This window comes from Epinephelus lanceolatus, chromosome 14, assembly GCF_041903045.1.
Source record: "Epinephelus lanceolatus isolate andai-2023 chromosome 14, ASM4190304v1, whole genome shotgun sequence".
Classification (NCBI taxonomy): Eukaryota; Metazoa; Chordata; class Actinopteri; order Perciformes; family Serranidae; genus Epinephelus; species Epinephelus lanceolatus.
In genome coordinates this window covers 3359747-3386472 of record NC_135747.1, presented here as the reverse complement: position 1 = coordinate 3386472, position 26726 = coordinate 3359747, and the positions used below count along the sequence as shown (strand labels likewise).

Here is a 26726-nt window from a genome sequence, read left to right as displayed (position 1 = left end):
TTTCATGACTATTTACATTGTAGATTCTCACTGAAGGCATCAAAACTATGAATGAACACATGTGGAGTTATGTACTTAACAAAAAAAGGTGAAATAACTGAAAACATGTTTTATATTCTAGTTTCTTCAAAATAGCCACCCTTTGCTCTGATTACTGCTTTGCACACTCTTGGCATTCTCTCGATGAGCTTCAAGAGGTAGTCACCTGAAATGGTTTCCACTTCACAGGTGTGCCCTTATCAGGGTTAATTAGTGGAATTTCTTGCTTTATCAATGGGGTTGGGACCATCAGTTGTGTTGTGCAGAAGTCAGGTTAATACACAGCCGACAGCCCTATTGGACAACTGTTAAAATTCATATTATGGCAAGAACCAATCAGCTAACTAAAGAAAAACGAGTGGCCATCATTACTTTAAGAAATGAAGGTCAGTCAGTCTGGAAAATTGCAAAAACTTTAAATGTGTCCCCAAGTGGAGTCGCAAAAACCATCAAGCGCTACAACGAAACTGGCACACATGAGGACCGACCCAGGAAAGGAAGACCAAGAGTCACCTCTGCTTCTGAGGATAAGTTCATCCGAGTCACCAGCCTCAGAAATGGCAAGTTAACAGCAGCTCAGATCAGAGATCAGATGAATGCCACACAGAGTTCTAGCAGCAGACCCATCTCTAGAACAACTGTTAAGAGGAGACTGCGCCAATCAGGCCTTCATGGTCAAATAGCTGCTAGGAAACCACTGCTAAGGAGAGGCAACAAGCAGAAGAGATTTGTTTGGGCCAAGAAACACAAGGAATGAACATTAGACCAGTGGAAATCTGTGCTTTGGTCTGATGAGTCCAAATTTGAGATCTTTGGTTCCAACCGCCGTGTCTTTGTGAGACGCAGAAAAGGTGAACGGATGGATTCCACATGCCTGGTTCCCACTGTGAAGCATGGAGGAGGAGGTGTGATGGTGTGGGGGTGTTTTGCTGGTGATTGTTTCAAAATTGAAGGCACACTGAACCAGCATGGCTACCACAGCATCCTGCAGCGACATGCCATCCCATCCGGTTTGCGTTTAGTTGGACTATCATTTATTTTTCAACAGGACAATGACCCCAAACACACCTCCAGGCTGTGTAAGGGCTATTTGACCAAGAAGGAGAGTGATGGAGTGCTGCAGCAGATGACCTGGCCTCCACAGTCACCGGACCTGAACCCAATCGAGATGGTTTGGGGTGAGCTGGACCGCAGAGTGAAGGCAAAGGGGCCAACAAGTGCTAAACACCTCTGGGAACTCCTTCAAGACTGTTGGAAAACCATTTCAGGTGACTACCTCTTGAAGCTCATGGAGAGAATGCCAAGAGTGTGCAAAGCAGTAATCAGAGCAAAGGGTGGCTATTTTGAAGAAACTAGAATATAAAACATGTTTTCAGTTATTTCACCTTTTTTTGTTAAGTACATAACTCCACATGTGTTCATTCATAGTTTTGATGCCTTCAGTGAGAATCTACAATGTAAATAGTCATGAAAATAAAGAAAACGCATTGAATGAGAAGGTGTGTCCAAACTTTTGGCCTGTACTGTATATGGTCCAAATTCTGATGACCCGGCCTTTGTCATTGACTAACTTTTAAGACTAGCAGCAGCCGAGGGGCACTGTCTTCTTGTTGGAGACTTTAATTTGGTTCTTGATCCCACTATCGACCGCTCACTGCCCAAGTCCCTTACACCATCTAAGGCAGCCTCACTTTTAAACTATGGCATAAAAGAACTAGGATTATGTGACATCTGGCGCACTCTCAACCCCAATAAGAAAGACTTCTCCTTCTGCTCTAGTGTTCACAAATCTTACTCCAGAACAGACATGTTTTTAGCCCCTCTAAATATACTTAGTAGAATAAAGGAGTGTTCCTATCTCGCTGCTTCACTTTCAGATCATAATCCCATTAAGATGACCTGGGTGATTGACTCTGGTCAACCCCTCCCTCAAAACATTTATACTGAAAGATTCAGAATTCATTGCATATATGAACTCTAAAATTGATCTGTTCCTGGAGGCCAATCTGAACTCCTCCTCACGCAAATATTTGGGAGGCTCTCAAGGCATTTTATGAGGGGATGTATCTTGTCCTACAGTAATTATAAACTAAGGGAAAAAGAAAATAATTATCAACATTAGATGAAGAAATCAGAGCACTTGAGCAACATCACTCTGAAACTAAAAGAATGGACATTTTAAATTCATTGACCCTGAAACGAATACATTATAACAATTTATGCACCAATAAGGCTGAAGCTGCTCTAGCTAGGACTAATTATCATTATTATGAGTACGGAAATAAAACAGGCAAGCTCCTGGCGTGGCAGATCAGGAAGGAGGAGTCAGACAGAATACTCCATTCAGTAACTACTGATGATGGCAGATCTCTGGTTAGCCCATCGGAGATCAATGTGGAATTAAAAAAATTCTATGAGACATTGTATAAATAGGACCACAACACTAGCAATATCGCCACGGAGCAATTCCTGGAGGATCTACCTCTCCTGCAGATCACTGCTGAGGACAAAACCCAGCTGGATGCTGATATAACCGAGGCAGAGGTTCTCCTGGCCATGAAGTCCTTGCAGAATAACAAAGCCTCGGGGCCAGACGGCTTCCCCATTGAATATTTCAAAACCAAAAACGACAATGTCCATCGTTTATTTCATATAATTGACTCTACACAGAAGGAAAAGGAGCCTACGTTGATCATATCAATGGATGCTGAGAAGGCGTTCGACAGGATCGAGCCCACGTTCTTATTTCAAACACTTGCAGGCATGAATTTTGGTGAGTGGTTTATTTAATATATTAAAACGCTCTTCAAGGCTCCTAAGCACAAATATTGACTAATGGGTTCTTGTTGGGCGCCTTCTCACTATCTAGAGGGGTCCGACAGGGCTGTTGTGTCTTACCGCTCTTATTTTCTCTCGCCATCGAACCGCTTGCCCTCGCCATTCGAGCTAATGCAGCCATCTCCGGTGTCAAATTTGGTGCTTCAGAGCACAAAATTTCTCTCTACGCGGACCATATCCTGATATACTTAACTGAATCATCTGACTCGGTCCCCCCACTTTTTCAGTGTCTTCAAGAATATAGTGCAGCTTCAGGATACAAAATAAATTTAACAAAGAGTGAGGTTTTGCCCTCAAATGCACAGGATTTGGATATTAGAACACTTACTGAACCGTTGAAGATATGTCCATGTGGGTTTAAATATCTCGGCATAAAAATTAGAAAATGACATGACAAAGTACTCAAAGACAACTGTCTAAATCTATTGGAGAAAATTAAGGCAGATACACAGAGATGGACTGATCTACCATTATCTCTGATTGGCAGAGTAAATGTAATTAAAATGAATGTGTTGCCTAAATTTAATTACCTATTCCAATGTATCCCTCTGCATGTCCCTAAGAGCTTTTTCAATATGATTAACAAAGTTATCTCCTCCTTTTTATGGCGGAATAGAAACCCCAGAGTAAAACTTACTACTCTCCAAGCCCCTTATACCAAAGGTGGTTTAAACCTTACCAACTTCAGAAACTATTATTTGGCTTCTCAGTTCCACCCAATATAGACTTGGTTACATGCAGAGAGTAGCGACATCAGATGGTTTTCTATTGAGCAGCATTTGATGAAAACTACTCCTCTAAAAAGCATTCCTTTTATGAGAAGTAAGAAAAACCTTTCCTCAGTTACAAAGAACCCCATGATCATAAACACCTTTCGGGCATGGCAGGAATCCCATACAGTGCTGGGACTAGATATCTCAATGCTGAGAAAGACCCCTTTGTGGAATAACCCCCATATTTCTTACCCTATTGCTGATGGAACATTAAAGAAATGGGTCAATAGTGGGATCAAAACAGTTGAAGACCTATACAGTAACAATATATTATCTAGCTTTCAACAATTATCTTCCAAATTGAATCTACCACAACACAACCACTTTAAATTCTTTCAAATTAGACATTGGCTCCAAGATAACTCTACAGATTTCCCATGTATCCCAAACAAATCCCCCATTGAGGATCATTTGCTTAATCCACCAGAGGGCTGATATCCTCTATCTATAATATCTTGAACAGAAACCTGTTAATTTATGATAGGCTATCGATTAAAAATAAATGGGAGAAAGACCTAGACTGCAATTATGACGATGCTGACTAGCAAAATATTTTGGATAGATCCCAAACAGTTCTGGTCTCCACAAAACACAGGCAAATGCAGTTTAATATCTTACATAGAATATATTTGACCCCACACAGGCTATACAAGATGACTGGGGATGTCTCTGCCATGTGCCAAAGGTGTAAGATACCTGAAGGCAAACTCCTTCATATGATCTGGGCTTGTCCTTACCTGGAAGACTTCTGGAAGTTCATCATAGCCACTGTTTCAGGTATTATATAGGCTGAAATTCCATCTGACCCCAGGATTTGGCTTCTGGGTGATGTCAGTAATTAACGTAACTCACTATAAGGAGTATTTTGTGTTATTAGCCAGCACTGCTGGGAAAAAAAATTATTCTTAAAAACTGGAAGTCAGAAAAACCACCATCACAAAAGCACTGCCTAAATGAATTCAAATAAACACAACAAGTTTGTGCTCTAGAGGAAGGATCAGCACTCAGTGAATAACCTCCTAAGCCCTATGATAAGCTATTATGGTAAGGCTTAACTATACAGACCAGTGAGCAGTGATAACTAACATGTCTTTGGGGTCATCGGGTGGGAACCTCCTTTCACCAGTGTTTCATAGTTAGTCCCACGACACCTCCAGGAGGCTAGACAGTGATCTGTGGCGTCCCAGAGACACTCCCCTCATGCCAGGTCTCACTGTTCCCCGCATTGTTCATGCTGGCCCACTTGAGGTTCTTATTTACCTTCTCTAGTGGCCTCTTTGTACATGGCATTGTTGTGGTCACCAGTGTCATGTCATCCATGTAAGCCCTAACTGGTGGAAGATGCAACCCATTCTGCTGTCTCTCCCCACCTACCACCCACTTAGAAGCCCTGATGATTATTTCCATTGCCATAGTAAATGCTAATGGAGAAATTGTACACCCTGCCATGATGCCTATTTCTAGCCTATGCCAACCTGTTGTGAAACCTGCCGTACTTAGACACAACCTAATATCCTGAAAGTATGCTTTCACTAAGTTAACAACTACCTGTGGCACTTTTGAAATAGTCAAACACACTCCAAATGAGGCTATGCGGTACTGAACCAAACGCATTTGCAAGATCTAAAAATATTACATGCAGGTTACTTTTGCTGCCTGAATCTGGTGCCAGATCATGCTAGTATGTTCTAAACACCCTGCAAAACCTGGTATTCCTGCCATCTGCACCATAGTATCGATTAAAGGGCCAGTGTGTAATATTTGGCATGGTTTATTGTCAAATCTGAATCTGAATATTCTACCCATTAATATGTTTATAAGTGTATAATCGCTATAAAATAAAATTTGTTTGATTTTTGTAGCCTTATAATTATGCTTTTATATATATACAGTACAGGCCAAAAGTTTGGACACACCTTCTCATTCAATGCGTTTTCTTTATTTTCATGACTATTTACATTGTAGATTCTCACTGAAGGCATCAAAACTATGAATGAACACGTGGAGTTATGTACTTAACAAAAAAAGGTGAAATAACTGAAAACATGTTTTATATTCTAGTTTCTTCAAAATAGCCACCCTTTGCTCTGATTACTGCTTTGCACACTCTTGGCATTCTCTCGATGAGCTTCAAGAGGTAGTCACCTGAAATGGTTTTCCAACAGTCTTGAAGGAGTTCCCAGAGGTGTTTAGCACTTGTTGGCCCCTTTGCCTTCACTCTGCGGTCCAGTTCACCCCAAACCATCTCGATTGGGTTCAGGTCCGGTGACTGTGGAGGCCAGGTCATCTGCCGCAGCACTCCATCACTCTCCTTCTTGGTCAAATAGCCCTTACACAGCCTGGAGGTGTGTTTGGGGTCATTGTCCTGTTGAAAAATAAATGATCGTCCAACTAAACGCAAACCGGATGGGATGGCATGTCGCTGCAGGATGCTGTGGTAGCCATGCTGGTTCAGTGTGCCTTCAATTTTGAATAAATCCCCAACAGTGTCACCAGCAAAACACCCCCACACCATCACACCTCCTCCTCCATGCTTCACAGTGGGAACCAGGCATGTGGAATCCATCCGTTCACCTTTTCTGCGTCTCACAAAGACACGGCGGTTGGAACCAAAGATCTCAAATTTGGACTCATCAGACCAAAGCACAGATTTCTACTGGTCTAATGTCCATTCCTTGTGTTTCTTGGCCCAAACAAATCTCTTCTGCTTGTTGCCTCTCCTTAGCAGTGGTTTCCTAGCAGCTATTTGACCATGAAGGCCTGATTCGCGCAGTCTCCTCTTAACAGTTGTTCTAGAGATGGGTCTGCTGCTAGAACTCTGTGTGGCATTCATCTGGTCTCTGATCTGCTTTGCTGTTAACTTGCCATTTCTGAGGCTGGTGACTCGGATGAACTTATCCTCAGAAGCAGAGGTGACTCTTGGTCTTCCTTTCCTGGGTCGGTCCTCATGTGTGCCAGTTTCGTTGTAGCGCTTGATGGTTTTTGCGACTCCACTTGGGGACACATTTAAAGTTTTTGCAATTTTCCGGACTGACTGACCTTCATTTCTTAAAGTAATGATGGCCACTCGTTTTTCTTTAGTTAGCTGATTGGTTCTTGCCATAATATGAATTTTAACAGTTGTTCAATAGGGCTGTCGGCTGTGTATTAACCTGACTTCTGCACAACACAACTGATGGTCCCAACCCCATTGATAAAGCAAGAAATTCCACTAATTAACCCTGATAAGGCACACCTGTGAAGTGGAAACCATTTCAGGTGACTACCTCTTGAAGCTCATCGAGAGAATGCCAAGAGTGTGCAAAGCAGTAATCACAGCAAAGGGTGGCTATTTTGAAGAAACTACAATATAAAACATGTTTTCAGTTATTTCACCTTTTTTTGTTATGTACATAACTCCACATGTGTTCATTCATAGTTTTGATGCCTTCAGTGAGAATCTACAATGTAAATAGTCATGAAAATAAAGAAAATGCATTGAATGAGAAGGTGTGTCCAAACTTTTGGCCTGTACTGTGTGTATATATATATATATATATATATAGCAAGGGTCTTGCTTTAGAGAGGTCGCCATCTTGCACCGCCATGTATGTACGGCAGCCCGAGCGGACAATCCAGCCAGCCAGAGAACGCGTTTCGCGTATATAAATAAACCAACGAAGAAGACAGAGGAAGGAAGGAAGAAGAAGGAGGAAACAGCAGAGACTGTTAGTAGTTCGTCGATAGAGAGTAGTGAAAAGTTTTTTTAGTTATAAAGTTTGCGAATGGACCACACTTACCACGCAACAGGAGAGAATGAACCCGAACCGTCATCTGCGAGGAAAAGAAGACGCAAAGAGGGGCAAAGAAAACGGGACAAGCGGCGGCAGAGAATAAACATCGGTGATGTTTTTCAGCGATGGAGGGGGTTCATGAAGGACAATGGGCTTCAATCCGACACTGAAGTGGCATGTTTTCTGCGGGACAGGTAAGCTACTAAAATAAATGCTACTATTTGTCAGCACGTAGTATGATAGCGTTACGTGTTGGACTCGACAAGTAGGGAGTGAGGAGGAGAGTTCGTAATGTTACATCATCTCCAGGTAGAGCATTACTGTAAAACACTTGCGAAAATTTTAGTCTTATGTCAAAGGCATAACAGGCATAACATCCTCCCCTCCTCCTCTTCCCTCTCCGTGGCTGAGGCACGTCGCCTGGCCCTTCCTGCACCTCTTCCTCTCCCTCGTCTTGCTCCTCTCCCTCTCCCTCTCCCTCCTCTCCCTGTCTCCTGTGGAAAATCACTCTGCAAACGCATATTATAATATGTAACGTTAACAGTTATCCTACCAACCTAATGATTATTTGCCGCACTGTGCCATGACTTTATTTAGCATTACTGCGCTAATGTTTGCTCGTGTTACCAAAACAATTAGGAATAAAACACTCCTAACCTCTCACTGATAACCTATAACATACCGTAATATGGTTTAGATCTTCACTTCATTGCTCGTTGCTTCGGATATGTTACCGGCAGAGACGCTGCTCTCTGTTGCGGATGACAAGTGTTTTGGTCCTCGGAGGCCACCGTCACTTTGCCGACGGTAGGGGTGAGCACAGGCGAGCGAGTGAGCGCTGCAATCTAGAATCTAAATGCTACATGTCACTGTTTTCAACCCATTTTACACACTAGCCCTTTAAGCTATTCCTTTCTAAGTAGCTAGCTAATCTCTGCACTACTACACTAAAGAAAATCTTCCCCTCTACATTCAAGAGAGAAATCATCCCGAATTGGCTATGGTCCACAGACTCCTTCTCCTTAGGAATGAGGACACCCCCTGTCCTATGCCATGCTCTTGGGATAATTTGTTTCTCCCAAACTATTCTTAGCTGTTTCCACAAAAATTTAAGGATATCAGGTGCACTTTTATAAACCCAGTAGGGGACTCCATTAGGCCCTGGGGCCTGACATCCATCTCATGCTCTGTCCCTCCTAATGGAGGGATATCGGGTGGGAAACCTACTGTCCTATTCTTCTCTAAATCTGAATATGTATTTCTCAAATATTCTTCAACCTCTAGCCTTTCTGCTTTGAGCTGCCCTCCCTTTTCCTGGCTGAACAATTCTTTAACAAACTTAAAGGGAAAGTTCCATTTTTTACAACCTGGACCTTATTTCTGGCATTAAATATGGTTGTTTACTCACCCAGATAAGTTTGGTGTCATTTGGAGGCCTTCTGAAGATATTTAGATCCGCGAGAGCCGCGTACATCCATATAGTGGGAATGATCGGGGCACTGACAATGAGGCTCTTAATAACACATTATCTGCCGCGAAACTCGTTCATTTCACCAGTATGTTTTTATGAATAGCTAGAGTTGCTTGTCATCATCATCCGGGTCATTTATACTGACCTACTAACCTCTGCAAAAAAAAACATCAGAGGCAATTCGTAAAGACAATCCTCTTTACCACCGAAACGTTCACCTTTCTGTTTCTCACTTTTTGTCACTGAACACTATGTAATAATAAATTCACATTTTGCGTAAGAAGCAAGCCCTGGTGGATAGGTCCATGCCCCTATCCTTCACTGAGTCACAGATCCAATGCATAGTCGTGTCCGTTCCAATGTCTGTTACTGTGTAATCCACCTGTGAGTCATTTTCTACCCCAGCTCTCGCTGACTCTTGGGGTATTTTCCCTATGTTGGCTGTAGCTAATTTTGGTTGTAGTAAGGCTGCTAGGCCTCACCACTGCTACCATGGGTTGCTAGCCCATGCCAGCACCTTTGGGGTCTTTTCCCTCCTGTCAGCTGTCTTTCCAAGTGGTCACATGGTCTTTCCCTTGTTGTCAGCTGCCCTATTCACAGCAGTCACTAGCTGGGCTAGTTCTGAATTCAAATAAACATGTCTAGTTGTTTCCACGACACCTCCAGGAGGCTAGACAGTGATCTCTGGCGTCCCAGAGACACTCCCCTAATGCCAGGTCTCACTGCTCCCCGCACCAACCCAACAACCTCCTTTACCTTACTTACACATGGCTTTCTCAACCCAAACAGCACTGCCACCTTCAACAAACCCAGGCTCCGTACATGCGAGCTCCAGGTAGCGCCAGTGCTGATACTACCTTTCCTAGCACATTCACCATACTCTATTTCACACACTACATAGCATAACTCCGATATAAGCTAAAGTTAACAGAGATAAATAAAGTCACAGGATCAGCAAACACACTCACCTTGCAGCATGGTCTCAAACAAAAGGGATTCAAATAGGCCACTCCCACACTTAAATAACCTTCCTCTTCCTGGATTTTCTGAATTAACTTTCATCATATTGCACTCCAGAGAAAATTCTGTACAATGTTAGGAGACAACCTGCAACTCATAATAGATTATGGGGTTCTTTCTTGGAATCTCTCCCTTCAATTAATCCTCTCAGTTGAAAGTGCATTTTTTCACTTACTGGGTTTGATGGATTTAAACATTTATTTTTTATTTTTTTGTATGGACCTTTTTATTTCTCCTTTTTCTGTTACACATTCTGAAAAGACTTGGTGTTGCCAAGGATGTGGTTCATTGTACCATTCCAGGGGTGGGGTGGGGGGACAGGTATGTTCTATGCCGTTGTGATTTTATAATGTGTTTGTTTGTTGTTGTTAGTTTTTTAGTTTTTTTGTTGTTTTTTTCTCCTTGTTAATGTACATGTGACACATGTACTTTGGTGCATCATCAATAAATAAATCTTTAAAGAAGGGAAAAAAAAAAAAAAAAAAAAAAAAGACCAGAAAATGACCAGGACAGTGGTGTTGGAGTTGCTCTTTAGATCCATAAATATCTTGGAAGCGAGGGACTTCCACTGCAGAGGCATAGCTGTCCAGAGAGAAATTGTGTCTGAGGTGATGGAGCGCACATTCTTTAGACTAACAGCTGATGTTAGTACATTTTGTTTTCCTGTTGGTCAGGGTAAGCTCATGCACATACATAGTCACGCATGCACATTTGTACTGTGCAGCACCCCTCAGCAAAATTGTGTTCCTGTGTGCATGCACTAAATAGTAGTCCATATTTTTCATGGGTCAATTCCCAGCAGTCCGGATGAGAGTCAGCACCTCCAAATCTGAGGCCATGGGTCTCTGCTGGAAAATGGAGGATTTTCCCTCTAGGTTAGGAGAGAGTTACTGCCTCAAGCGAAGGAGTTCAAGTATAAAGAGGGAAAAGACATGTCTGCAGTCTTCTGACATCTGATCGAACACCCCAATTAGCATGAGTCATAAAAGCTCTTTTCTACATCATTCAGGCATGTTTAGCGCCTGTATGGCCTTCAGGGGCCAAATTTGAAGCGCCCTATCTTTTCATAACGTGTAAACCTACACAGGGTGTCCGCGGGGTCTTAAAAAGTATTAAAAGTTGATAAATCAAATGTCGGAAAATTAAAGTAAATAAAGTAAAGTATTAAAAAGTCTTCATCGCGATTTTATAAAGTATTAAATTTTCTTGGCATTCAAGCTTTGACAAAAAGTATCCATGAATCCATGTATTTTCCTCCTCGCGACTACTACAAACAAGGATGTGTAGGTAGGCACACTCGGACTGCCACTCGGGGTGGGGGCTGAGCGGAGAAAAAAAAGTCCAAAAAAGTTAATAACATAAAAATTATGGTGAAAGGGTAGTTTCTTGCAACCCCAGAATTAAGATAAAAATATTCACAAACGAAAAAGCACTTCTGGTTGCTGATAAGTAGTGTTTAACTTTTGATTTAACACTAAAATTTAAAATCCTCGGCGCACTGCAGCGCAAGCAGACAGATGCGCGACTCAGAGCAGCATGTGTCACTGACACCAGACTCAGAGCACAGCGGACCAGTGGAAAATGTCACCATCAGCATATTATTTTACATCAATAAAATCTATTTTGTCATTATTTTGAGTCACATTGTTGAAAGAATTTAGTCGTCTGTGTTCAAGCAGGATAATAGGTCTCCATTCATTGCACGCCGGGCTTTCTATTTTCTTGTAGGAGATGTTTTCTTTTTTAATAACCAACCAAAAACAATCAATCAATTAAAAACACAAACTGGAACTGGAACATGAAATCTCATATGCCTAACAGACATTGCTTCTCGTTCTTTGAGTTTACATATGGCTAAAGGGGAAAAAAAACAACCGTAAACGGACAGCCTGATTAGTGTTGCATTCAAGGTCCCCCAAAAAAAACGGGAGGAAAAAAAGGCTGAATATTCGGAAAAAAAATTTCACAATCGAATCCCGTACCATCGAATGAAGCTTTGAAGCTTCGAATTTTTTGGGTCAGCCCTAAATCCCACATGTAAGGGGCTAGCCATAAGGTTGTTGTTTTCAGCAAGTTGGCCTTGAATTGTTGATATTGAGCTGTAGAGCTGTGTTACTTGTTATGGCCTAAGGTGTATTTTAATAAACCTGCCTTTGGTTTAATTTATTCTTTCAAGCTTTATTCCTTCTCATTTTATCTGAGTTCTGTTGTATGTTTGTGCTCCATAGATTTAATTGCAAACTACAGAAGGTAAAAAGGTATTGAAATTAACCTCAGGATTCCTGCATATACCCTGTGCATGTTTGGATTTAAACAGAAGGCTAGCAAAGGAGTGAGGTGATTGGTGAGACTGAATTTGCATTGCACAGGAATCTGGCCCCGACGAGCAGAGCCCCCTGAATTGCCAATGGGACCAATCAGATCAGTCTGTCTGACAGAGGCGGGCTCTGGGCGGGCGTAACATGATGACGACAGCGCTGTGCCGTAGGAGTCGAAAAGTAACAGCTAAGATGGCAGCTGCCGAAGGACTGCGTCCATTCAGTTTAGCTTTGGAAGAAACGCTAAGCCAACTACACTTATCTTTTTCCTTGAGAGAGGAACAGAAGACTGCCCTAGAAGCCTTCATTTCCAGGAAGGACGTTTTTGCTGTTACGCCGACGGGATACGGCAAAAGCATAATATATCAGTTAGCCCAGCTGTTCGGCAAACAAATGGGGCTTAATGCAATGAATACGTCACCTTATTTTTTGCTCTGATTGGCCATCGTGCTATCCAATTGCGTGCGGCAGCATTTGAAATGCCTCAGTTAGTGCCGCCCCTTGGGTAGGAAGGGTGTATCAGTGAGGGTCAGACTCAAAATCTTTCTAGATTTGAGTCTGGATTTCCAGGCTACATTTGTGCTAAATTTTCATTTAATGACTTATTTGTTTGGCAGTAGCAGCTCAACAATTATGTAGTATATTTACTTATTGTGTTATTGAACCTCAGGGTTTTCAGTTATGTCAACTATGATGTTGATATGATACATAATTAATGTGACCCAGTCCAGCCCTGACCTACCTGTGTGTTGTCTGTGATTCAGAATGAGATCAAGAAGGAAATTGAGCGGCGGAAGATGGGGAAGGATGTGCAGGACTTAAAGAGGAGACAGGAAGAGGAGAAGACCAAGCGACTCCTGGATGAAAGGAACAGGGAGAAGGCTGAAGAGAAGGCTGCCAGGGAACGGGTCAAACAGCAGATTGCCTTGGTAAGATAATCTTTTCTCAGGATGGCGAACAGGATGGCGAGCAGTGTTGTGTACTGCCCTATATACTGTGGGGTCCACACATAACGTATAGGCATGTCCTGATTGGGCAGTTAACATTTATACAAAATTCAGTGGTCAAATGCACGGCAGGAGAGTATTACTCCTAGATTCCAGTAGAAGGCAGAGCCTGTGTAATACAGAACAGAATACAGATACTATCTTTAATTTGAACTGTCGCAACTGTTTGAAACAATGCAGACATATTGTACTTTTGTCCCCTTTGTCCTGCAGGACCGAGCTGACCGAGCAGCCCGCTATGCCAAAACCCAGGAGGAGGAGAAGGCTGCCAAGCAGGCTCTAGTACAGGCCAGACAGGCAGAGCAGGAGGCCAGGAAGGAGACATTATTAAGGGAGAGGAGGTAAAAAGTTCATGAAGACAAAGGACTGATATATATCCAAACTGTATGTTTTAATTGCCGGCATTGCAGGATGAAATGTACATTCTTTTTTTGTTGTTGTTGTTTTTTGCCAAAATGTGCCTGAAGTGAAATTTGCCTGAAATGTGCATATGAAAATAACAGTATAAAAACCAACGAATATGAACCAAGCCAGTACTAAAATGCAACGTTATCATTTGGTCTGGTCTAAATGAACCGAATTACAGGTATGAACATTCTTTCCATTCATTTGAGTATGAATAATTATGAATGATATAAAACATCTGACAAAAAGCACACCGTTCCTAAAATAGCTGCATATATTTTAATTTGAATCAAGTTTCCATGTGAAAGTTTGTCATGTAGTTGCAGGATAAGAATAATAGTAATGATATGTAAACAGAACTCCCTCTGCACAGCCAGTCTCAAGGATCAGGTGCTGGTAGGCTGCAGGAACATCTTAGATAAAAACATAAATCATTGCACACTGAATTGAATAACTGTGATTTTATGAAGAATGAACAATGCGTTTCGCCCGTGCTCAACAGAATCCATTCTGTTGAGCGAAACCTGAAGAGGCCACGAGCAAAACTCGTTGTTCGCTCTTAATAAAATCATAGTAATTCAGTTCTGAATGTAAGGGTGCATATTGCTAAGAGTGAGCAAGTCAATAACATTAATAATGGCTTCATTCCATTCAGCTTTAGAGCATGCTGGCTCACTAGACTAGCTTAGTAGGACACTCATGGATGGTACAGAACAGGTACAACATAGTGGTGCTGAGCAGTGTACCGGTTATAATTTCCCGTATGATAGTAATTTTTTATATACCGCTATACCTGAGCATAGTTAAGACAATTGTGTTCACCGCAATGAGCACTACAGTTGGGGAAAGTTGCATAGAGCATATAGAGAGGGGAACCCTGTTAACTGCGTAGCCCTCTTACTGTGAAGGATGAGGAAAGAGACCTGAGGCACTAGAGAAACTTGTGCCCAAGAGAAGAGCCGTGTCTGCTGTTGAGAAGCTTTTTTGGTTTAAAAAAAAAATCCTACTTATGTGTGTCTGACAAAAAACGACACAGCAGAGCTCTCTCGTAACATTAGCTGCAGCTGCCCTTTTCCAAACACCATGATCACTGCCAGAGTCGGAGATGATGGAGAAATGACAGATCTGGAAAATCCTCCTAATTCCCTGAAGTCGGAGGTGTAGCAACATGTCACCTTCCCTCTGAGTTACATAAACAGGAATGCGGGGTTGACAGGAAAGCTACAGTCTGCAGGCTATGCCAGTGAGTAAAAACAAAAGTGGCTTTTAGCAGGTGAGGAAACTCAAGCTGTTGTAAATTAGTCTTTCTGGCATCTGGTGGTCGTTTTTTTTTCTGGGGGGGGGGAATTCAACAATTTGCTCAAATTGGCTGTGAAATCTATTAGACTTTAAGTAGATTATTTAAATCTGAGCATATAGCCCGTGGTAAATCACACCACCCCCTTTTACAGAATAATTTAAAATGTAAGTGGCAGTTTTCAGAGCATGAAACTAATGATTTGTGATCTTTACAAATCAACACTTGATCCTAGATCCTAGTATGGTAGTGAGCTTCCTAGTATGACAATATTAAAACTATAAATCCACATAAAGTGGGAAAAAATACTGTAATATACTGTGAAGAATCTTAAACCATCAGAATTAAACAAAAATACCACGACACAAATGTTTGGTCATACCGCCCAACACTACGACATGTTGCTGTACCTGCTCAAGTAATTAAAAATGTTCACCATAAAAAGTTTTGGTTTTTTTTTTTGTTTCTCAAAGGTTTTAGGTCAAATGGTCTGACCGCTTTTTCACTGTTGTAGATTCACTAATTAAAGGCTTACTCCAACCAACAAGATTAACATGATTGCATGATTGTTACTAATCCGTAATAACACAAGGACACGAGAGATTCACAAGATAGTTTCTGTCCACACAAATTCCTTGTGCTTCTGTAAGATGTGCTAAATTTTAAAGTGTGTGTGTGTGTGTGTGTGTGTGTGTGTGTGTGTGTGTGTGTGTGTGGTTGATCAGTACCATAGCAAGAATACAGTTCCGCCTCCCAGATGGCTCATTCTTCACCAACCAGTTCCCCTCACAGAGCAGATTGCAGGAGGCTCGGCAATTTGCTGCTCAGGTCTGTTTTACCAGAGTATTTCCATACTGTCTCTACCATTCTACTTGTTGGTATGTTTGGGGTTTTCTAATGATTTCCTTGGAGAATAGATCACTCTTCTCCCTAGAAACCCTGATTTTACTGTTACTATAAAATAACTTTGATTTTAAATATAGAACTGGGGGATTTTAACTTCAGTATCATTTTCTGATGAAATACTGTTTGAACATGCTGAAAGCGCCAGGTTTTCAGTATTTTCTATTACAAGTTGGAAGTAGCGTATGCTGACAGCACTTATCTGAAGTTACTACACCTGCAGTGTAAATCTGTTACATTCAACCATGTTGTCTTCTGTTGGGTAAATTGTTTAGTTCAATCTTCTGCGCTCAATGCACTGGAGCCTGCATGTCTGATAAAGCTACTTGTTGAACAGTTTGCAAAGCTTTCATTTACAGATGTTGCACTTTTCTTTTCCTCACACTTACTCTAAAATAAATAAATAATAAACTAGAAGATTGCACTCAGTACAGTGCAGATCTCTGCCAGGCAGCCGTCCATGCTGATCGCAGCCACTCTCGACTTGTAATTCCAGCAGATGCGCCAGCAGATGCACCATAGCAAGTTTCAGAAATACATGATCTGTTCGTTGCTGACAGAGCAGCAGCGTGTCGCACAGAGCAGATTGAGTTTTCCTGCTAACAGGCACTGTTTGTGAAATATAGATACAATATGATTATGAGGATGAATGTATTTTTAATAACTAAAAAAAGCCAAAAACCTTAACCCATGTCATTCATAACTGGACTTTTAACAGTATTAACTTAATCTATAGGCTGCAGCACAACATAGTATGCATAAACAACAATAAACACAATTGAAACCAACAAAGAAAAAAAAACATTTAACTGCCCTCCCTCCTCCTGATGGTAGAAGCACAAATATCAAGGAAAAATGACCAAATCAAAAATCCCCAAATCTGGCAGGTACAACGATCCACTCCTGGAATGCTCCCCATGTGGCAGATAGAACAAAACCTCTGTGCAGCTGCGACTGGTGGAATTGTCACCTCCAGCTCCCTTACAATCAAGATGGCAGGGCTAGGCAAGGCAAGTTTATTTGCATAGCACATTCCAGCAACGAGGCAATTCAAAGTGCTTTACAAAAAACATACATCAAGTAAAAGCAATAAAGGCAACATAAAAAGACATAATTGTTGTAAAATACAATCAGAAAGTGTTGCTTTGGAAATAAAATAGTACAATTAATTAAAAAGAGTTTAGCTAAAACAGATACAGTGCAGTGTGACATAATAATCAGAAGCCTCAAGTTTGATTTAGTAATAGGCAGTGGCAAACATAAAAGTCTTCAGCTCTGATTTAAAAGAATTGAGAGTTGCAGCAGACCTGCAGTTTTCTGGGAGTTTGTTCCAGATATGTGGAGCATAAAAACTGAATTCTGCTTCTCCATGTTTGGTTTTGACTCTGGGGACAGCGTTCTGAATCAACTGCAGCTGTCTGATGGATTTTTTAGGGAGACCTGTGAAGACACTGTTACAGTAGTTGAGTCTACTAAAGATAAATGCATGGACAAGTTTTTCCAAATCCTGCTGAGACATCAGTCCTTTAATCCTTGATATACTGTTCAGGTGATAATAGGCTGATTTTATAACTGTCTTAAGGCGGCTGTTGAAATTCAGGTCTGAGTCCATGACTACACCAAGATTTCTGGCTTGGCTTGTGCTTTTTAACATTACAGATTGAAGCTGAGCGCTGACTTTCAATCCTTCTTCTTTGGCTTCAAAAACAATTACTTCAGTTTTATCTTTGTTCAGTTGAAGAAAATTCTGGCACATCCAATCATTGATTTGTTCGATGCATTTACTCAATTCTTGTATTGGACCATACTCCCCTGGTGATATGGTTATGTAAATATGTGTGTCTGCATAATTATGGTAAGATATCTTGTTGTTTTCCATAATTTGAGCCAGTGGGAGCATGTAGATGTTGAACAGAAGAGGCCCCAGAATGGAGCCTTGGGGAACTCCACATGTCATTTTCGTCCGCTCAGATGTGTAATTACTTATAGACACAAAGTAGTCTCTGTCCTTTAAGTAGGATTCAAACCAGTTTAGTACTGTTCCGGAAAGTCCCACCCAGTTTTTCAGTTGGTCTAGTAATATGGTGTAGTCGTTGGTCGACTGTGTCGAATGCTGCACTAAGATCTAGGGCTGACCCAAAAAATTCAAAGCTTCGAAGCTTCGTTCGATGGCACAGGATTCGATTGTGGGGAAAAAAAAAAAAATCCAATATTCGGCCTTTTTTTTCTCCCGTTTTTTGGGGGACGAGAACGCAACACCATCTCCGACAAGGAAATAGAAAGCCCGACGTGCACTGAGTTGCGCATCTGTCATCTTGCGCTGCTGTGCGCGCCGATGGTTTTTTCATTTGTGAATATTTTTATTTTAATTCTAGGGTTGCAAGAAACTACCTTTTCGCCATAATTTGTAAGTTATTAACTTTTTTGGTCCCACCTGACCCTAATGACTCACACGGTGGCCAGGTGGCTCAACGACTCACATTGTGACCTTAACAACTCTGAAACTAAGAGCTCACGTGACCCCTACGACTCTGCAAGGGTTCCCACCCACACAGGGTTTATAGCCTGCAACTTCGTACCAGTCATTTAGAACTGAAGAAGCTTCTTGGATGAGAGGTGAAACGTCTTCAAGAAACGCAAGCAAGTCCAGTTGCCTACGATATTAGCAGTTACAATTACCATGACCTGGATGACTAAGAATCTTCACCGACAAGTTGTTTAGCTGTTGAAAAGCAGCTTTTTCAATGATTTTAGTGATAAACGGGAGGTTTGATATGGGCCTATAATTGTTCATTACTGAGGTGTCTAGATTGTTCTTTTTTAAGAGTGGTTTGATGACGGCAGTTTTCAGGGTCCGTGGGAAGACACCTGAGAGAAGAGATGTGTTGATAATCTGTAGGAGATCTGAGGCCATGCAGTTAGAAACAGTTTTGAAAAAGCCTGCTGGCAGAATATCAAGGCAGCAGGAGGAGGATTTCAGATGTTGTATAATGTCCTCCAGGTTTTTAAAGTTGATCGGATAAACTTGTGTTATGTTACTTGTAGGGATGTCCCGATCACATTTTTTTTGCATCCGATCCGATACGAGCCCTTTATTTTGAAATCGAGTCCAATACTGAGTCCGATCTGATACTTTGCAAAGCATTAAAGCTATAGTGCGTAACTTCTGTCGCCTCCCAGCGGATAATGCGTTATTACAACTAATAAGCCGGAGGCACTTCCATGTACACAGAGTAACACTCGTCACACACCATGTACACAGAGTAACACTCGCCAGTCGCCACACACCGTGTACACAGAGTAACACTGGCCAGTCGCCACACACCGTGTACACAGAGTAACACTCGCTACACACTGTGTACACAGAGTAACACTCGCTTCACACCGTGTACACAATGCTACACAACGTGGCGAACACCAGGCTGCTAACATTACATTACGTTCATAGCACCATTTCCAAGAAAATAATAAAGTACTAAAGTAATAAAGTAATAAACCAAGTCGCTTACTTATCCAACAGCAGCAAGGCAACATCCGTGTCTGCCCTCAGCCCAATTTCTTCCTTCAGGGCTCTCCACCGAGAAAAAGCAACGCCAATACAAATCCTTGTTTGCCTTCTCCGTCTGTCACTTTCCTTCTTTGCTAATAGACCTTCAGCCGAATGTCCAGGCTTTTTCTTTGTGGTAGGATCCACTTCTGAACCGTGTCTCGGCCGCTTCTCTGCCATGTTGCTTTCACTTTCTACCTGCGCTCTGCCTCTTGCTGTGACACTCTCTGCTCGAACTCCCCCTCTCTTCTTGTTGTGAGGAAGCATTTCCTGTGCGCCAGCACGGGAATGTCGCCGGTCTACACGCATACTAAAAATGATATATATTGAAAAATACCGCGAGATGTTAGAGGAGCCGATCGGCTTAACCAGCATTGTGTCATCTCCTCTAGTAGTGGCTTGGGTGAAACGGACATTTACGGACCTGTAGAAGTTACACACTATAGCTTTAAGAAAGGAAAAAAAAAAGAATGCATCCAAGTTGTCCCATAAGGGAGAGATTTGTTTTTTATTTAGATAGTATCCAAAAAGCTTATCGGTGGTTCAGCAGCACAAAATATAAACAAATTCAATATCTTCTTCTTGTCTTCAACAAACAAAATATGCCTATATCTTTTGTAGCGGTTTGACACAACAAATATTTTTCTTTTACTCAGTCAAACCCCACAAAGAAACCATAAAACCCATACAAAAAATTAAATTGTTTTTACCTGGTTTCTGTAGAACAAAAGAATTACACTATACTATACAAAAATTCAATTACAACAGTGATCAGTTTCAAGAAAGTATATATTTTTTTTCACCAAAGAAAAGAAATGTTCCATTCCGTTCAGTCAGTTCAATCAAGTTCAAACAAAAAACTCCACTCCAGGATTTCCAAATAACATATCACAGTTCAATTCAGTTCAATCCACACAGTTCTCTAAACAAAAGAAATCTCCACCCCAGGTTTTCCCGCAAACTAGGAGGTAAAGAAAATCCACTGTTTGCTCTGACTCAGTTCAGTTTCAAAACAATAAATCAACCCAGCCCGAAGGTTCCAAATAAGGAATAATGAAACGGAAAGTAACCCCCGGTTGCTTTTGCCAATTCATGGGACCGTGGGTGAATGCCGTAACGCCCCGGCATTGTTTCGGGCGTGGAGGCTCCATAGGATCCCTTGATATCCGTGGCGGAATCTCTGAGGTGAGGCCGGTGGCTGGATGGATGATATTCTACGGGGAAGCGCACCTATTTCGCGGACTTTGAGTGGTGTAAAATGCTGTGGTAGGCCGAATATGCTTATGGCTTATTTCTCACTCGCCGGCGTCTCTTGCCATACTGCCAGGAGCGGCATAATGTAGGGGCCGGTCTACCTGGGCTCAGCTGATCGAGCCATCCCACTGGCGATAGCACCGGTGGGTGTGTCTGGAGGTACCTCAGTGTCTGGAGGTGAGCAAGTCATCAGCTGACTGTCTTATAAAAAAAATATATTTATAAAATATATAGGATCGCCATACTTTATACATTGGAAAGCGGAGGCAACAATGAACAACATAGATGGAAAACCTGGCCATCGTTATTGTTTTGATTCCTCCGATCTTTTATTACCGATGCCGATTTTGTAAAAATAACGTGATCGCCGCCGATACCCGATCCGAGGATCCTAGTTACTTGAATTGGTCTTAAGTGGACACACGGACAACACATATCCTGTACCTGATATGGAGGCAATGACTGCTTGTCTAATTTGCTGGATTTGTCAGTGAAGAAGGAGGCAAATTAATTGCAGGCCCTGGTGGACAGAAGTTCAGAGGCTACTGACACAGGAGGGTTTGTTAGCCTGTTTCCTGTAGCAAATAAGGCTTGTGCATTATTATTGTTTTTGGTGATGATGTCAGAGAAGAAGGACCGCCTTGCATTTCTCAGTTCCAAATTATAAATGCGAAGTGAAGATTTGTTTTTTGCCATCTGCGTTCAGCTTTTCGATACACTTTTTTTTCTGTTCTGACCAGCGTGGCATTTCTCCATGGAGATCTTTTTCTTACCAGACACCACCTTCAATTTAGTGGGCACAATGCATCAAATCACATTTGTAATTTTAGAACTGAAATCTTCTACAAGCTCATTGACTGAGACCCATGAGAGAGAGAGCTTGCAAGGAAGGAAAAGTCTGAATAAATATTTCACTGGTGTTATCAGTGATATACCTTTTGGTGATTGCCTCTGTTTCAATATTAGTGTGTACGGAGATAGCACTCTCAAAAAACACACAGGAATGATCAGAGAGAGCAACATCAGTTACCACAACCTTAGAAATACTCAGACCCTTGGAGATGATTAAGTTCAGAGTGTGCCCTTTATTGTCTGTGGGCTCCGTCACATGCTGAGTCAGTCCATAGTTATCAAGGACACAACACAGTTCTTTAGTGCCTCTGGCCTGGGGGTTGTCAACATGGATGTTAAAATAACCTACAATAACTACACAAAGTTGATACAGACTATGGACGGCAGCTCAGCGAAGTCATCAAAAAAGTTTGCACAGTACTTAGGCGGCCTGTAGATGTTTAGGAACATCGCTCGAGCAGAGCGAAGAGCCACATATTCCAAAGAAGCAAAACTTCCATAATACATCTGCTTACATTGGAGGGAATCATTAAACAAAATGGCAACTCCACCACCTTTCTTATGCACTCTGGCTTCACTCATAAAACTGAAGTTGGGAGGGGTTGACTCAATAAGAACAGCTCCACTGTTATCTTGGTCTAACCAAGTTTCAGTTAAAAACACAAAATTAAGATAATGCTTGATGATAAAATCATTGATTAAAAATGTTTTTCCTGCTAAAGACCTGACGTTTAATAAAGCTGAATTTAGCATGTTATGTAGTTGGATGCTTCCTGCTTTTTAGCAAATTCATTCTTTTTCTATTAGCTATCAAGACAAGAATTGAGGAGGATACCACACTGGGCCCCAGGTTGTCCTGGAAAGAGTCATGAGTGTCAATTAGCCTTGCAGCCTGGACCCAGCACATATCAGTAAGAGCTTGGCAGTGAAGATAACAAAAACAGGGACTAATTTGTCTCGTAACGTACCTAACTTTAGTGAACCATAACATATCTGGTACAGAATAATTTGCAGATGCTCTGGTTTAAAATGAGACCAAACTTTTCTAGAGATGTCCAGTTTTTTTTAGCACGACAAAGGCCAAAATGTGGCCTGTAACAGACGGTGAAGCTCATTGTTTTAGTCGAGCTGATTTTGAGGAAACATACCCCTACTAGAAACTCACAATACATATTTTTGGCTATAACTCAAGAATTCATATGCTAATTATGACAAAACTTCACACAAATGTCTAATAGAATAAAATAATGAAGTGATGACATTTTATGTCCAAAAGGTCAAACGGTGGCTTTACTGTGACATCACAATGTTCTGCATAAAATACATTTCTAGCTATTATTCAGTGTCATATCTCAGGAACAGAAGAGGAGACATTTGGTCAGATACTGAATTGGTGACACTAATCTTGGGTGCCCACCTTGAAACTGTGCTGATTGTATAGAACTTTGGTGCTGCCAGGGGAAGATGGGTGTGAAGCATTCATGTTTTTCACAGACATGGATATTAACTGTGAGAGAGAGAAACTTGACTGGTACGTGGATGTCACGAGGCAGTAATTCTAGTTACAATGTAAGCTAAATAAAGATATGTTATGTGCATTCATTAGTCAACTCATCTAATTTCATCATAAGATGTAGGCCTGGCCTAATGAAAGAGCAGTGTAGATGTTAATTGTATCCAGTGTTGTGTTGATTATACTGTATAGGATAATTTACTGCTTGTGTATAGTAAATAATGCCGAAAATAAGGATTTTTATTTTTTTTTTTAAAAAGAACAACATACTGAATTGCAAGCGCATTATTTGTCTGAAAAGTCATAATTAGATTATTTTCCCATACTGTTGAGCCCCACAGGCCCCTGATGTTGTAGAATCTCAGGAGTCTCTCAACACAACTGTAACTTTCAAATGATTCTACATCAGTCACATCTTTGAGTAATGTGACAGTGGAATAAAGTGAACCATACAGCACTGTAAATCCATTCATGCAGAATGACTGTGGAATGTTTTGCGCTGGCTCTGTCTCAGGAGGTGGGAAACCGCTACGGTAACTTCTCCTTGGCGACCATGTTCCCTCGGCGGGAATTCACCAGTGAGGACCTGAACAAGACTCTGCTGGAGCTGGAACTGGCTCCCAGTGCTTCCATCGTGCTTCTGCCAGTGAGTAAACCTGACTCCGCCTTCACTGTGTCAATTAGTCAGTCAGCAGCCCAGTACCTAAGTCATGCCTGAATGATTCAAGTAGACTAACACAGTGTGTTGAGCAGAGGATCTGTTTGATCTTCGTGGATGTTACTGTAACATTCTTAAAATCTGGCAATTTTAAGTCATAGTGTTTTTAAAAGAATGGTTCAGTATCTGACGTTCACATGGTCAGCAGTCTCATGTCTGTGAGCGTCACATAACATATTCTGAATGTTATTTGGATGCTGTCCCTTTCAGCAGTCAGGCAGGCCTGCTAACACAGTGGTCCAGTCCTCTGGTGGTGGGATCTGGGCGGTCCTGGGTACCCTCCTCTACCCTTTGCTGGCTGTATGGAGATTTCTCAGCTCCTTCCTGTTTGCAGCCCCACCCCCTCCTGGAGCAGCCAGAGGTCCCGCCCACCAGGCCAACTCTTACACCAACTCATCATCAGCCTCTGACAAAACAAAGAGGTAAGGGGCAGTCACTGCTCCATCCCAGATAGAAATACATATTGCATATAGTATACCCATTCCATCAACCAAAGCTGGACCCAACTTTTGCTTCTGTGCAGCCTGAGGAACATGTAGAGGTATAAACATTCACCACTATGTGTCCAAAAAAAAAAAAAAAAAAAAACCCCCCCGACTAATCCAATAGTCTCCACTGATAAACAACTATAGATCCAAACCAAATTCTCTGGGAAATTCATCTAAAATTTCTTGAGCTGTCACAAAGTGATCTAAAATGTTCAACACAACACAAGCGCAAAAAGCTGATAAAAATGGCAAAACTACAGCCTTGATTCCCCAAAAGTTGTGATGCTGTGTAAGATGTAAATAATAACGGAATATAAACGGCCTCATTCACCAATAGCTTCCTAAGTTTTTTCTTATATTTGTTCTTAAAAACAATTCCTAAGAAAAGTCTACTTCAGATTCACAATGTGTTCTTAAACAGCAGAATTGTTTGCACCTGTGTTCTTATCACGATGCATCCCGCTGTCCTCGTAAGTTGACAGCATGTGTCAGTTGTTCCTAATTAGCATAGGTAAATGCCCACAAATCAGAAGACAGAGTAGTTGTGCGCACATCCAGTCCTGTTTTTGGTCAGGTGCTGGATAATAGGGATCCATGCAGAAAGGAGAAGAAAATCCACACACTGAATTAGAGCTCCCAGTTTACTTTATTGAAAAAAAAAGTTTTTTCTAATAGTTTTTTCTAATAGTTAAATTGTCTCTTTTGTGTTGTGTGTTTCCTCAGTAACAATTTGTATATTTTGTATATCTGTATTCTTTGCACTTATTGATATGCAAATCCTTCGTGCAGTAGCCATTATATGCCTATATATGGCTCACCTGAACGACTGTCTGATTGTTTGATTGACAGATGACGTGGGTGGGATGTCACCTGGCTCTTAACCTATATATATATATATACACCTGCCACCTGCCATTTCATTCTTTTGAAGTTGCCTGAGGAAGACCATTTGAGTTGAAACGTTGTATTTTAGTCAATAAAGTAAACTGGGAGCTCTAATTCAGTGTGCGGATTTTGTTCTCCTTTCTAAATGCCCGCAAATCCCCATGAAAGGACATGAGACTGCAGGGACATGTGCACACGGAAACTGAAGATGAAGAAAAGTTGAGAGAGTTAAATCAAGAATGCCCAAACAAAAGTCTGAAGACACTGAAGCACTGACCTCAAAACATTAACAAAAACTTCTGTTTTGAAATGGAGGTGCTTCTGCAGAGAATGAACACCAGATGAGCTATAATATTTTGTAGTGTCAGGACAGGAGTGGGTATAAAATCATACAAAAAAGATTAATGGGATGCTAAAAATATATGTTAATCAACCACCTGACCCGCAAACTATATTCATTACAGTAGGACAGTCTTACGTACAGAGGACAGAGATGAGCACCACAGCACTGTTCAATCTGTGAGTCTGTGTTCAGAGAGAGGGCAGAGAGGGTGACGGTAGGGCCTTTCCAAAACTGGACACTACCCACTCCCACTCCATCTCCATTTACAGTCCCCTTCACAGCTGAATGAAGCTCCCTACATCAAGGTGTAGGGCGGGAAACACAGTGGCATGCAGCGGCAAATGGAGCTGTTGTTATATTTGGTAAACATGGAGAAAAGTAAAATTACTCCCATTGTATGGTGTTTATATGTATTTGTATCACATTTATTTGATTTGTGCTGCTGTATACCGGAATTTTGGTAGCAGATATTATCCTTTTGCCATTAAAAGAAACATCGATAAATAAGTAAATTAATAAATAAAACATACAGGGGTATACAACGTATTTCTGAGATTCATCAGTGACATTTCTTGTCTTTTACTTTTGTAAACATCTTCGCATTTTTCACTCTGTTTATAAGCTTCTCTTTTTTTTTTCAGTTCCTGTTACACTTTACTATAAAATAAACACGACTACCATTTTTATAGAGACTAGAGAGGTATAGATTTGATCCTAAATACATTGTTGTATTTAAGATTTTAACGTGTTTATGACAATATTAAATGTCTATTGTAGTTTCAACAGTTTACATTTCTAAGGGTAGTCGCACACAACTTTATTTGTATGAAGCATTTGTTGGTATGTATTTTTACATCTCCACTGACCAGTGGATACTTCAAGACCCCCTGGGGATCATGTTCCATTGTGACAGACGTCATGGCGTCAGAAGTGCTAGGCTTACTGATGAATGGACAAGTTAGACTAATTTTAGTTGGCCCAAGGTCAAGTTAAATGTGTCAAGGCACCATTTTAGGTAATAGTATACATGCCACCATCCTATATAAGCTGTGTCTCTCTCTGTTCACAATCATCACATAGCTTCTGCATGTAGCCATGTTGATCCGAGCTCGTAATTAAACGTGCATCAAGAAAGAACTCAGTGATCGGCCTCATCCTTGAATTCTCCAGATCACCAGAGAAACACCCACTCTCAGTGTCTTTCATGATGAACACAGTTCTGCATTGCACATGGTCCGTAAGTCAATACTGGTGCAGGCTTGCTGTTGGAGGGTTTTATAAC

The 26726-nt window shown here is 41.3% G+C and overlaps 1 protein-coding gene across 2 annotated transcripts in view; it reads left to right on the top strand.

The window, feature by feature from the left end:
- ubxn4 (UBX domain protein 4) overlaps window positions 1-26726 on the top strand; it is a 49308-nt gene that overhangs the window by 19282 nt on the left and 3300 nt on the right. Inside the window, exons 8-12 of one of the 2 annotated variants that reach the window (XM_033616174.2) lie at window positions 12997-13161; window positions 13453-13580; window positions 15667-15769; window positions 23525-23656; window positions 23942-24150. In XM_033616174.2, coding sequence (XP_033472065.1) covers window positions 12997-13161; window positions 13453-13580; window positions 15667-15769; window positions 23525-23656; window positions 23942-24150 — 737 coding nt within the window. Of the gene's footprint in view, window positions 1-12996; window positions 13162-13452; window positions 13581-15666; window positions 15770-23524; window positions 23657-23938; window positions 24151-26726 lie in introns of both variants that reach the window. The other variant, XM_033616164.2, reaches the window with a different exon arrangement.